At 40.5% G+C, this 12,600-nt stretch overlaps 2 protein-coding genes across 3 annotated transcripts; one reads left to right on the plus strand and one right to left on the minus strand.

Annotated features, from left to right (window-relative positions):
- Positions 1–522: 522 nt before the first annotated feature.
- On the minus strand, positions 523–6,726 carry psmd2 (proteasome 26S subunit ubiquitin receptor, non-ATPase 2). Of its 2 annotated transcripts, XM_061281265.1 has the most exons (22): positions 6,547–6,726; positions 6,089–6,145; positions 5,832–5,996; positions 5,574–5,695; positions 5,209–5,433; positions 4,955–5,113; positions 4,728–4,872; positions 4,444–4,504; positions 4,119–4,265; positions 3,931–4,037; positions 3,630–3,757; positions 3,443–3,530; positions 3,182–3,344; positions 2,885–2,986; positions 2,647–2,795; positions 2,493–2,576; positions 2,035–2,203; positions 1,697–1,791; positions 1,500–1,626; positions 1,245–1,363; positions 879–1,093; positions 523–693 (listed from the first exon to the last, which is right to left on the minus strand). In XM_061281265.1, the coding sequence occupies exons 1-21, from the start codon at positions 6,667–6,669 to the stop codon at positions 911–913; spliced, it is 2,718 nt and encodes a 905-aa protein (XP_061137249.1). In that variant the 5' UTR covers positions 6,670–6,726; the 3' UTR covers positions 523–693; positions 879–910. The 2 variants fall into 2 exon arrangements, with proteins under 2 accessions (XP_061137249.1, XP_061137248.1); XM_061281264.1 differs by having other exon boundaries at positions 523–1,093.
- A 316-nt stretch (positions 6,727–7,042) lies between these two features.
- On the plus strand, positions 7,043–12,397 carry prss59 (serine protease 59, putative). Its single transcript, XM_061280895.1, has 9 exons — positions 7,043–7,279; positions 7,525–7,706; positions 8,441–8,673; positions 9,433–9,568; positions 9,786–9,900; positions 10,370–10,571; positions 11,345–11,435; positions 11,528–11,730; positions 12,058–12,397. Exons 1-9 carry the CDS (start codon positions 7,064–7,066, stop codon positions 12,165–12,167), a joined length of 1,488 nt encoding a protein of 495 aa, XP_061136879.1. The 5' UTR covers positions 7,043–7,063; the 3' UTR covers positions 12,168–12,397.
- Positions 12,398–12,600: the final 203 nt, after the last annotated feature.

Here is a 12,600-nt window from a genome sequence, read left to right on the forward strand (position 1 = left end):
GTAATGCATGCACAACCATATTTGAAAGAAAATATTTTTTCTTGAACCTTACCCAATTCATATTGGGGTACAGAGTAGTACAACTTGTTTCACTTGTGCATTTGCAGTCTTTTACACTAATGTGCAGTGTAACGTTTCTTATTATAATTTTTTTGTCTCATGTTGCTTCATGATGTCAAGCGTGTTGGAATGACTTTGTGCATGAAGTGAGCGGTGTACTGCGTGTTTATTTGCATATCAAGTATTTGGTTTATTACCTTAAATTGTGTATGTAATTAATTTGTCTTTACCCTGAGTCTGTAATCAAAGCTATAAATTTAGAGTCACTTTCTTGCCATATAAGAGTAACAATGAGTTTAATTTTCGACTTCCGAACTTGTTTTTTTTTGTATAAAATAAGGCGGAAGGCATGTCCTGCTACGTCACACAGATTGGAAGTTCAATTTCCCTTTTTTAGTGCGTGTGTTATATAACAGCTGAGATAATACTGTAGCAAAACTAATAAAAGGACCAACAAACACCAACTGTTGAATTATTTAATTACAAATGATATCTGAGGATGTAAATAGTGGGGACAAAAACATCTGCTGCACTTAAAACACTGTCAATATTCTGATGAAAACATTTACAGGTGGGCTGGGGATGGCTGTTGAAGATGTTCAAACTGAAGCCAATCATTGGTCCAGGGCAAATCTGTGTGGAGTAGATAAGCTCCACGTGAACCTTACCTCTCCCATCTCACCGCAGTCCAATTAACCAGATCCCTAACCATGCATTTTTAAACACAGTTGGGGCTGCTCACAGGCATCACAACATTGCCCTTTCCACCAATGTAATAAAACAAGTAATAAAGATAGCAAACATCCACGGAGGCTCACCCTTGAAACACAAGGCGGGAGGAGTTGACAGTCTAGATTTCATAGTTGGGGTTTTTGCGAAGAATAACAAAGCCCTCCAGGATGGGGGTGACCGGTAAATACTCCTCTGTGGCCAACTCTGCTCTCTCTCCATGTGCCAGCAAAACTGGTGTGGTGTGGGTCTGGAAACCTGTGATAGCCTTGGGTTTGCCTGCTTGGCCCACAACGTCCACGGCCTGTGGAGATATCACAAGAACATTTTCAAAGATGTCATGCTTTGCTGTTTCCTTGCAAATTTCCCCATTGCGGGATTAATCAAATTTGTCTTCATAATCAATGGTATTAAACCATGGTGATTTCCTTGTCTGTCCCTTTACATCACTTTACCTGACCAACTCTGACAGAAACGGGAAGTGGTCGAAGTTCCTCGTCAAAGGTGACGAGCATACGCGGCTGCATGGCTGCTACCAGGCCATAAAGAATGTAGTGAGATTTCCCCAGGATTACTGCAATTCACAAAGTCAAACCCACGTGACATTTTTAATGCAAAGTAATCACTGAAGAATTATTACGAAGTGTGCGCGTGCATATGTGTGTAAAAGAAAAACAACAACAACAACAACAACAACAACAACAACTCACTGTTCTTGACATCAAGGAAAGAGACGAGCACAGTGAGCAGCCCGGCTACAGCAACCTGACTCATCAGCTGCCTGTCGCTATGGTAGGGACAGAGTGTGAGTGTTCCCTTACCCAGGTGAGTCAGACCCTGTAGGCGCACAAACAGCAAAAAGTCAATACTTCGTCACAGACAAGCACACGGGTGTCTTTGTGCACACCTGGGCCAGTCGAACCATGAAGAGATTGTTGGGGTCTTTGGCATGATACTGTGCCAGCTGCCGCAGCATTGCGGCCAAGCGAGCATTATTTGTTCCTGGAAAAGTGGAGTGTGGGGAAATAAGTTATAAATGGGATGGACACTGTGTAAAATTACGAAATCGCTATAAAATATTTTGTTTCAAAACAATCAGCACAATCAGCTATTTGTACTGAAAATCAACTGAAAAACATGTTAAGCAATATTTTAAAATAATGTGTATGTAATGGTTGGAGTCAATAAACGGGCATTGAAAACATCAAACATAGAAGCTGATATATTTAGAAGTTCCAAACTCACCACTGCCCACCATCCCCATGGCGAAGATAGAGTTGTGCGAGACCTCAGGGTCAGCATCGTGGGAAAACTTGCTGAGGGTGTCCAAAATATTCAAACGGGGGTTGGACACTGAGATGAGAGCCAGAGCAAGAGGCACCGCTCGCCTGAGCGTGGGCTCACCATAACGCAGCTGATTTTGGGAAAAACAGCACAAGGAAGCAGCATTTAGATCAAATTCAGAACTCTCACTGTACATCCAAATCAAAATTGATACTCCAGAGGTGTTCAAAGTCAAGCACATGGCCCATCTTCCGCTAGCATCAGACAGAACCCTTGTACCTTCCAGAATTATCCCTTTCCAAGACATGCCCTTTTGAAACCTTGTGATTTATTTTTGATGCAAACCGGCACCATTATGTCCACTAACAATAAGCGGTGAGAGCCAGACAGAACAGAGGAAGCCAAAAAGTACTTCTCACCAGATGTCCAAACGTCCGCAGTGCCATCTCAGAGCCAATCTCCTCCCCCATAGCAATAAGTGCAATACCAAGGACAGCAACCCCCTAGGATGAAAGAAAGTGATAATTAAGCTTGTAAAAAATGGCACTTAAATGGAAAATTTTAACAACTTACCTGGTGGGAGCCCATGTCGGCCGTTTCCTTCTTGTCTTTGTCTTTTTTATCTTTCTTGTCCTTGTCCTCCTCCTTTTCCTTCTCCTTGGCCTCATAGTGTTCACTACAAATATGGAGAAGCTGTTGCACCTTCAACACGTTGCCAGAACCTGGAAGAGATGTTGGTGACATAAGCAAAGATGACCTCAACAAAAGATGTGCAAACAGATAAAATCACTATAAGGAGGTAAAACCAAACCTGCATAAGCACAGATATCGACTAGTGTGTTGGCAAAGCTGCGGAAAGGTTCAGGAACAACTTGGAGAGCTGCCAGAGTGGTCTCAATGGCCTCTCCTTTACCTATGATGGAAAGATGAACAGGAAAAGAAGATAACAGTGTTTAGAAGTAGCTAGCAGGCAACAATTTGTAACAAACCGGTATCACTTAAGTATCATAACTATAAACAGAGAAAGGTGAATTTTGTCATTCCGACTTTTCAATCTATTACCAACTATCATCGAGTATTTTCCAAAATAGTGGCAATTTAATGTTACCCAAGTGGTTGAGTCCTAAACCAAGAGGCAGCCAGCGAGCATATGTGTCTTTCAGCTCCTGTTCATTCTTCTCCATGATCGTCTGCACAATGGTTGATGTCACGTCACCATTACACGACCCGACCGCAATCATACCGCACGCCAATGCTGTTACTCCAACCACCTGGATGGAAAATAAACACAGAAAGTTGTTCACATTTTCCGCATATTTAAGTATGTGGTGAGAAATCATCACATAAACCAATCATCCACATGAAATACCTCCATGCTGGATTTTGAATCTCCCATGACAGGCAGAAGCAGGGACAGGACATCTTCTCTATTGGAGCCAGCATAAGCTAGACCCAATCTGTAAAAGAAGGTGGCGGGTTGGATAGAAAATGAAATCACTGAGCAGTCAATTTCTTTCTTCCCTTTTTATTTACTTAATTTTTGCACTTGTCCTCACCCAAAAATGGCACCTATTCTCATGGTATTACTGTTGTGGAGGACATAGTCTGACAGCAGGGCGAGGGCTGGGTCACATTCATTTCTCACACCCGAGTTTACGATGCCACAAGCGAGGAGAGCACCAGACTGCAAAATGTAATGACAAACGATAACGACGAATGAAGGAAGATGACCTCATGTGCTGCCATCACGAGGACAGACAAAAAGCAGGATCTCTTGAGACTACTGAGTTATATCCTTAAGTTAGTGGCATGAATTTCATCTTAAACTCATATAAAACTATTCAATGTCTAATGTACCTTTATGTAGTCCTCAGATGAGTAAAGATATTTATCAATCTGGGTCAGGCCACCATCCACATCCCACAGCAAGATCATCCCGAGAGACGCCGCAGCACTCAACATGCCTTGTGAATGTCAAAAGGAAACACATACAATCAGAAATGCAAAGGTGCAAACAAAAAAAATTATTTATATACACTCTGTACCATGGTCCTTGTTCTTGTACAACCATTTGTTGCCATCATCTGTTAACAGTTTATCCTGTCCAAATGCTGCATTCACAAAGCCATTCACAAAGGAAGAGGCCAGGTTCATACGGGCTGAGTCCACCTGGGAGCCGCTACCTCCAAACCCTTTAACACAGCAAAAGAATCAGTCAGTTGACAGCGATATTACGGTACATGTGTATTAGGTAACAAAAAATAAATAAGAAAATAATTAGTCATTTTTAAAAATTTAACAAATAAATAAAAAATAAAATTGTAGTGTGTCATCTTGAAGCTTGGAAGTATAAAACAACATTAAACTTACTATTATTTTCCAGGTGTGTTTTGTAGATGTCATCCGGGACTTTGGGTTCCATGATGTCCAACTGTGGAGTTCGGGAATAGTGTTACAAAATGTTGCTGAATTTGACTATAATGTATGCAGAACTGAAATGTTCCAAACAGATTGGTTTAATAGGATACAAAAGAAAAAATAAATACAATTTTTTTCAGGAAAAATAAGAGTTGATAACTTTGACTCTAACATGAATAGTTCACTTGCAAATGATGTAGCTCTGCATTTCTCCCCTTCACCCTTTATTTTCCTACCTCCCTGGCTAAGGCCAAGAAATTGCTGTTGAGCTGCACATTGGACATGATCTCTGTCAGGTCCTCATAATCTTCTACATCCTCATTAAGCTCCAAGAACATGCCATGGCGACCCAGCATGAAGGACATCTGCTTCTGAATAACTCTTCAAGGAAAATTCAATGGCGTTAGTGAGACTGATACCTGTATGTGTAGAGACAATCGCTAAATGTAATGTCCCGGCTCACATGTCTTTGCAGGAAGTGAAGATGTTTTCTACGAGCTCCACATCATTGAGCATCAGAGCCAATCGAAGAGCCTCGGGATAACGGTTGAACTTCCGAAAGATCTTCAAGGAGCATCGGAGCAGTGCAGAGTTTTCTGGCTCCGGCACATAGCTAACACAACTGGGAGAGTGGTGAGCAAAGTGTCAAATACTTCAGGAGGACCTCATTAAAGATAGCAAAGTAGGCGATCTGAGTATTTAATAAGATGAGCATACCTTGTGAGGTAGAGGCAAACCTTGCCATAGGCATTCTCATCAATGTAGTCTTCTAGCATGTCCAGCCTTTCAATTTCCATCAACAGGTCACAAGCCTCATGCTCAGCATTGTGCACCATGTTGTAAGGTACAATTTCTTTCACCAGCTTTAGCAACGTCTCCTGCTGGGCCTTATCGTTCTCCTCCACCTCCTGCCACTCTTTTGCCACCTCACCAGCGAGGTGCCTGTGAAATATTGACAGAGTACTTCACCGTTTTCCTTTTTTCTTCACGCTATCTTCATCTGAAAGCCAACTTTTAAAAAATGGTTCCCTCGTAAAATGCATTGCTCAGAACATTCATTATATTTAGTCAACATGAATTACCTAACATATTCATGTCCCCAGGATGCCAACTCTTCCTGAGAGCCCAGCAAGCGATACTTGAGACACTCCCTCTCTCCACTCATAGTCATGGCCAGCACCGACACCACATCTGCACAAAAATGCTGCAAAGACAAAAAAAAAAGTATAAACAATTTAAGCTCGATTCCGTTGCTCCAAATCTGTAGGGGTACTTATCCAATTGGTCTGCTCTACTTTTCTCTCTCGTGTAATGTAATACATCAATGGCTAATGGCATACCTTGTTTTCCCCTGGAGCCATGCGTTCATAGATGTCTTTAAGCTTGCCATAATGTGGGCGCAAAAACTTGAGAGGCTTGGGTACTGATGTCATGGAGGTGGTTGAGGAGCGAATCAGCCTGCGCAGCTCTTCCAGTGCAGGACGGTACAACGCGGTGTCCTTCTCCTGCAAAGGTGTGAAGAAGGTCGGGTTGGGGTTGCTTAAAATCAAACATACTGTATATAATTCAAATATTGAAATCATCAAATAATACTCACGCCCAGTCTCTCTACCATCATCTCCAAATCCTCTTGTAACTGCTTATCCTCTTCAGACTAGAAAAAAGAAAAGAAAAACAGAAATTATAATTATCCCGTGAATTAATAAATATGTTCATGGTCAATTTAATCGTAGATGACGCTAACATCGTCAATGCACATCACTCTGCATGTTGACTGTTAGCCGGGTATGCTAAGATTAGCTTATCGGCTAGCTGGTGCCGACGACAGTTAAATTAAATCATGGAATTTGTCTCCACACCAGTACAGCGGCCATAATAATCTTATATAGCGCACTTAAAAGTCTGAATAAATAAAAACAACACGTGTATTTATGCACGTGTAGAATGACAGTCACCCTGGCCCGCTCAGCCATATTGTGAAAGTGGCAGTGACAAGGCAAAATAAATCGGCTGGCTGCGGGGACGTCTAATCATCAAGCACTCCGCAGTACTCACCAATTCTTGCTCCTCTTTCTTCTCTTTATCCTTCCCTGAAGATTTGGAGTCTTTTTCCTTGTTCTTTTCATTCTCATCGGGTTTGGCGGCCGGCTTCTTCTCTTTGTTTTTGGAGTCCTCCATGGTTGCAAGCTCCGAAAACGCTAAATGAACCGAAGGTAACCGGAAGCGTTTCTTCTTTGCCGTCCAGATATTCTTGAGGTTGTTTCTTTACTGCCCCTAACGGTGAGGGGTATTACTACTCCTTGTTGTGTGTCCTTCACGAACTGTAGTAAAATAGCGTAAAAACATGTACTCTAACGCCGCTAAAGTTTTCCATTCATTAAAATGTAACGATTTTCTGGTAAATGTTGCTGGTTTTACCCTGTTAGTCAAGTAGCAATACAGATTGGTACCACTTACCACTTTTAACATAATCAAATGTCTAATGTTATGTTATTTGTATTTTTCGTATCCTATGTTTGTCGAGTGCCTTGAAGTTGCCAAATAAGTCATGTGACCACATCCTGTAAGTCACATGCTCAGTGTTCCAGCTCATGTCAACATGGTTTTACCTACCTATGTATTTGTTGTTTGTAAATTTAGTTTTCTGTTCTTTATCTTTGTGGTTGGAGAAGCACAAGCTAAGGGATTTCGTCGTTTTTATGAATTGCAGATAGATGTGTCCGACGAGCAATGGTTTGTGCAGAAACTAGATCACTTCAATGGAGCAGATGACAGAGTGTGGAAGCAGGTACTATACTTATTCATCTTCCCTATTCCATTCCTTAACTTAGTATGAATTTAAACATATTTACAAAATGTCATCAGATAATGTGCAGTGAAAAAATATTGTAAATGAAAACTATCAAATATTTTGCAGTAAAAAATATTGTAAATGATGGATTTTGGAGTGCAAACTAGAAACTAAACTTTTACTACAGTCTGCATCAGACAGATTATTCTCATGACAGACCCCATCTCCCATTGCTCTCTCAGAGGTACTTTGTGAATGAATCCTTCTACAAACCGGAAGGGCCCGTGTTTCTTATGATCGGTGGAGAGGGTCCAGCCAATCCAGCATGGATGCAACATGGTACCTGGCTCACTTATGCAGAGAAACTGGGAGCTATCTGCTTCATGTTAGAGCATCGCTTTTATGGAAGAAGTCATCCTACAGCGTATGTGTTATTATCGTCATTCCAACTAACTAATGATGTCATTTTCAATCCCCATCAAGGGTAGAAATGTCTTGCCTCTGAGTTGGATGGAAATGGGTGGATTTTGCTGCTTCCACAAATGCAATACTAACCAGATTGCTGTTGAGACTAGTTGTGTAAAGACACATTTTGACTTCACTTCCTTTTTAATGTAATTCCATCCAAACATGCATTCTATCACCCAAGCACTTAGTTTTGGTGTTTCGCAATCACATGTCTATCTTCAATTACGGGAATTTTTTTTTAACATGTTATTTACTATTTTCAATGTGTTTTAAAGAAGCACAAAATGAGTTGCAAACTGTTATGCGAAATCACTTCTTTCGAGCCTTCAAACATATAGATAACACTTTCTGTCGGCTTAAAAAAAGGACTGAAGAGTATTTGATCTTTAATAATCTTAAGAAAAAATAAGATGAGCTGAAATACTTCCTTTTTTTATTCTTTCATATTTACAATGTTAAACAAAATAGTGTGCCGCCTTTTAGTGTTTGACATTGGAATTATATCCAAAATAAATGTGACAATTACAAACTTTAAAATCAGCAAAAAAAAAAAACATAATGGAGGCTTTCATGCCACTAGATGTCCCCTATGAATTCAAATTAGGACAGCCCTTGCCTTACTGACTTTGCTTTCTTTCTTAGATCTCACTCACTGATGCATGTTGAAAATGATTGTCTTCTTCCATTTAGTGACCTGAGCACGGAGAACCTGCGCTTCCTCAGTAGCCGTCAGGCTTTGGCCGACCTGGCCCATTTTCGTACTGTGATGGCTGAGACCCGAGGACTGGTCAACCGCAAGTGGGTAGCCTTTGGGGGGTCTTACCCGGGTTCGTTAGCAGCTTGGTTCAGGCTGAAGTATCCTCATCTCGTGCATACCGCTGTGGCCACCAGTGCACCAATTCACGCCACAGTCAACTTTCCAGGTAGGATGTAATTTATTACCTTCAAATGCGCAGAAATCTACACAATCCCAAGCGATAATTTGAAGCTCATTGAATATGACCTATGCCAGGATGAATACATTTTATGTCAACTTGGTTTTTATTTACCCATGTCAGGATGACGTTTTATGTGAATTTAGATTTTTGTTTTTTGTTTTGTATGGAAATGTTTTTCAAATGTATAAAATTGTGGTCAATGAGGTTGCAGGCACGTTGAGGCTCTGAAATGTTTACGCAACCTTGAAGAGTCTCACATTTGAGACGCTTTCCCAAGAGAAAATGTCAGAGACCAAACATACACTGTGACCATTCTGAACAGGTCTTATCTGCTTTGCGCCTATTTCAACAGTGCCAAAAGATTTTTTGCTAAAACAACACTGCAGTTAGTCAATATTATTACTAGTGATACAACCCAGCTAGTAATAAAACATTTGAGGGGATCTTTTCTGAGTCACAGGTTTTTGTTAATGCAAAAAATATATATATATGTTTCTCCCTAGGAAAAAATACTCATTAATCACAACCTTTGTTAGCATACATTATATGCAAGCGACAAAATCATATTCATGTGTTGGTCTGTGGATTAAAGGCTGCTTTTGTTGTTTGACTTTGAAATACAATGATTTGCACTTCACTTCAATTTTGGGATGTTATTATGCTCAATTTGAATTTTTTTTGCATCCCTGTTTTTTATTTTATTTTTTTAAATTTCCACCTTTGTTTTTTTCATGTTTTCACCAGAGTACTTGGAGGTTGTGCACCGTTCTCTGGCTTCAGAGAACGCTGACTGTCCTCTACTGGTAAAAAAGGCTTCAGATACCCTAATAGAGAAACTCCGTGACCCCGCAACCTATGAGAACATCACCAAAGACTTCATGTATAGTATATACACTACGTTCTAACAGAAGTTAAGCTAAAATCCTGTATTTGTTCCAATGCTGTCTTGACCACAACAAGCATCTTAAATTTAATCTGAGCTAATTGTGGATTCTATTATGTTGTCATATCAAAGTGTTGTATTTATCTAGTCCAAACATGTGCAGATACTCTACAAAATTGTTTTTACTCCCCTTCCTCTCCCCTTTTCCATACAGCTTGTGCTCCAAACTAGAAATTCAAACAGAGACAGACTCTGCCTATTTTCTGGAAATGCTTGCTGGCAACTTCATGGATGTGGTCCAGTATAATGAAGACAACAGGGCGTTTGAGGTAATAACAGACACATGGGTCAAATACTGTCTGTATCAAAATGACAGTTCACCTAAATGCAAGGGAACTTGCAAGGAGCAGTTGTTGAATTTTGATTTTGATTTTATTTTTTACTGATTTTAAAATGTCCACAAGGGGGCAACCGATATTGGTATCCGCCTCCATGACAAGTGCAGATACCTTGAAATAAAGTACATCCCTAAAAAATACATACAAACGCATGCACATGTACACTCTATACATTACAAATACAAAATAAAAGAGCAAATGCTTCCTCTGTATTATTGGTATATGTGATGCAGAAGAGCAGATGAGACATGCTGGACTGTTTGCCAAAATAATTTCATGGCCCATTGACACAGTCAGTCACACTCACATGAAGAAAAACTCCATTGACACACTCAGTCACACTCACATGAAGAAAAACTGCCAAAAGATTTAATCATTGACTGTTTTTCCCCCCTTTTAGGGTGTAGTGGGCACCAACATCACAATCAAGGTGCTCTGTGGGATAATGGCAGACACATCGCTTGGAGACCCGTATGCCCGATATATCGCTGTGGCCCGCCTTATGATGGACACATTTTCGCTGAAATGTCTGGATGTCAGCTTCAACAACAATCTGAGAGACATGACTAACACATCCTGGGATGGGCCGGCCGCAGGGGGAGGTGAGAATGAGTCTGTTTGTCCCATGGGAAAAAAGTATTTTCATGTCTGTAAATACACATTATGAAACCTGTCATTTTTCGTCTGCTGCAAAACAATTTCTATTGACATTTTATATTTTCGGCTATTAGGTGAGAGAGGCTGCATGGGTTTTTTTTCTTCAGAGGACTTGTGACACAGACTGAATGATGTCATGCTGAAACTTTCCAAAGCCAAAAGGCAGAAAGGATGTCATGCCAGCCCGAGAAGACAAAAGCTGGTTTCGAGTGTAATTTCGTGGTGAAACATTCAAATGTTTTGACCACCTCACTGTGCTCTATTTACTATTTCAGTACAGTTGTTTGAGTTATATCTGTCTCATAACCACATAGAGTGAAAACAAGCAAATTGGAAGTGGAAAGAGGAGTATTTTTGTGCTTTCCTCAACAAATCTGAAGTCTTTCTTCTTTCTGCATTTCAACCAGTACTGTAATACAGTTGTTCTGGTTCCCAACCTCACTTTCTTTCATGAGTGGGAGGGCTGGGATCATCAAAACAGGAAGTGGTCTCTTGTGAAAACATTTGTCTGCATCAAGTGGCCGCACTAGCCTCATTTACAGTACTTGCTGCCTATTTTCTCATAAGGTCTAAAAACCTCAATGTCACCATTTGTGTGGAAATCATTTATTTTCAACTCTGGGTTTAGTATGTGCTATTCTGCTGTGCTGTCTGTGCTTTTGTTCCTATCAATCAAGTAAATGGGCTAGCTGTGAGTAAACTATGTGTGTGTCACCAGGGAGACAGTGGGTCTACCAGACCTGCTCTGAATTTGGATTTTATCAAAGCACTGACTCCCCAAACCAACCCTTTGGTGGTTTCCCTCTCGAGTAAGTAAATATTTAAAAGTCTGTACAGTTTATTATTGTTATATTTTTAGGATTAGCTACTTTTCTGATTCGAATGTTATCTTCCCGTTAAGGTATCATGTGAAACAATGTGCAGACTTCTACAATATCACTGCTGAGCAACTTGCAGAGGCTGTGGCTGCGACCAATGAGTATTATGGCAGCTATAGTGTCTACTCCACTAGAATAGTTTTCCCTAATGGCGCCATTGATCCCTGGCATGCACTGGGCATCACTCAAGACATCAGACCTGACCTTCCGGCTGTTTTCATCAAAGGTGAGTAAGAGTATTGGGCTTTGGAAAACAGTGCCAAAGTAAAAGATGTACCGTATTTTCCGCACTATAAGGCGCACCGGATTATAAGGCGCACCTTCAATGAATGGCCCATTTTAAAACGTTGTACATATATAAATAAGTCCATATATTTGGACACGCCTGCTGGAGTGGCTCAATATTGGTCCATATATAAGGCGCACCGAATTATAAGGCGCACTGTCGGCTTTTGAGAAAATTGGAGGTTTTTAGGTGCGCCTTATAGTGCGGAAAATACGGTAGTTTGTTCAACTACCATTGCTGTGCCCCATTTCTATCTTTGTGTTTCAGGAACAGCCCATTGTGCCGACATGTACCCGGCCGACTCAAAGGATCCCCTCCAGCTTACGCTTGCCAGAGATCAAATCTTCTTACATCTGCAACAATGGATGAAGCAGTAAATGCTACCATCTTCCATTTGCAAGTTTTGTGATCCAAGTTCAGATTATTTTAATTGCTTGGAGTGTAAAACAAAATTTATCTGATGAGTAAAGATTTTTATGCACCCTAATGTTTATATTCAGGTCTGTAACGCTTCAGAGATTTTGCCGTGTCACTGTGTTGCTTTTTCTGATTGGAAAGCAAGAGGACTTCTTAAAGAAACAAATAAAAGCACAATTTGAACACACAACGTAACTATTTAAAAGTTCCAAAACATTTTAGTTTCACCTACATGTGCAGATCTGATTTTATGAAGCACAAGTTCAGTCTTGTTAGATAAACGTTCTTTTTGTAAGACGGGGGCATGATGATATCGCAAATGTCACTCAAGTTCACAGCTGTGTTCAGTCAGCGTGTCCTTGAAACACGCACTCGCTGACAAAATAACCGAAC

Source organism: Syngnathus typhle, linkage group LG6 (genome assembly GCF_033458585.1).
Source record: "Syngnathus typhle isolate RoL2023-S1 ecotype Sweden linkage group LG6, RoL_Styp_1.0, whole genome shotgun sequence".
NCBI classification, from domain to species: Eukaryota; Metazoa; Chordata; class Actinopteri; order Syngnathiformes; family Syngnathidae; genus Syngnathus; species Syngnathus typhle.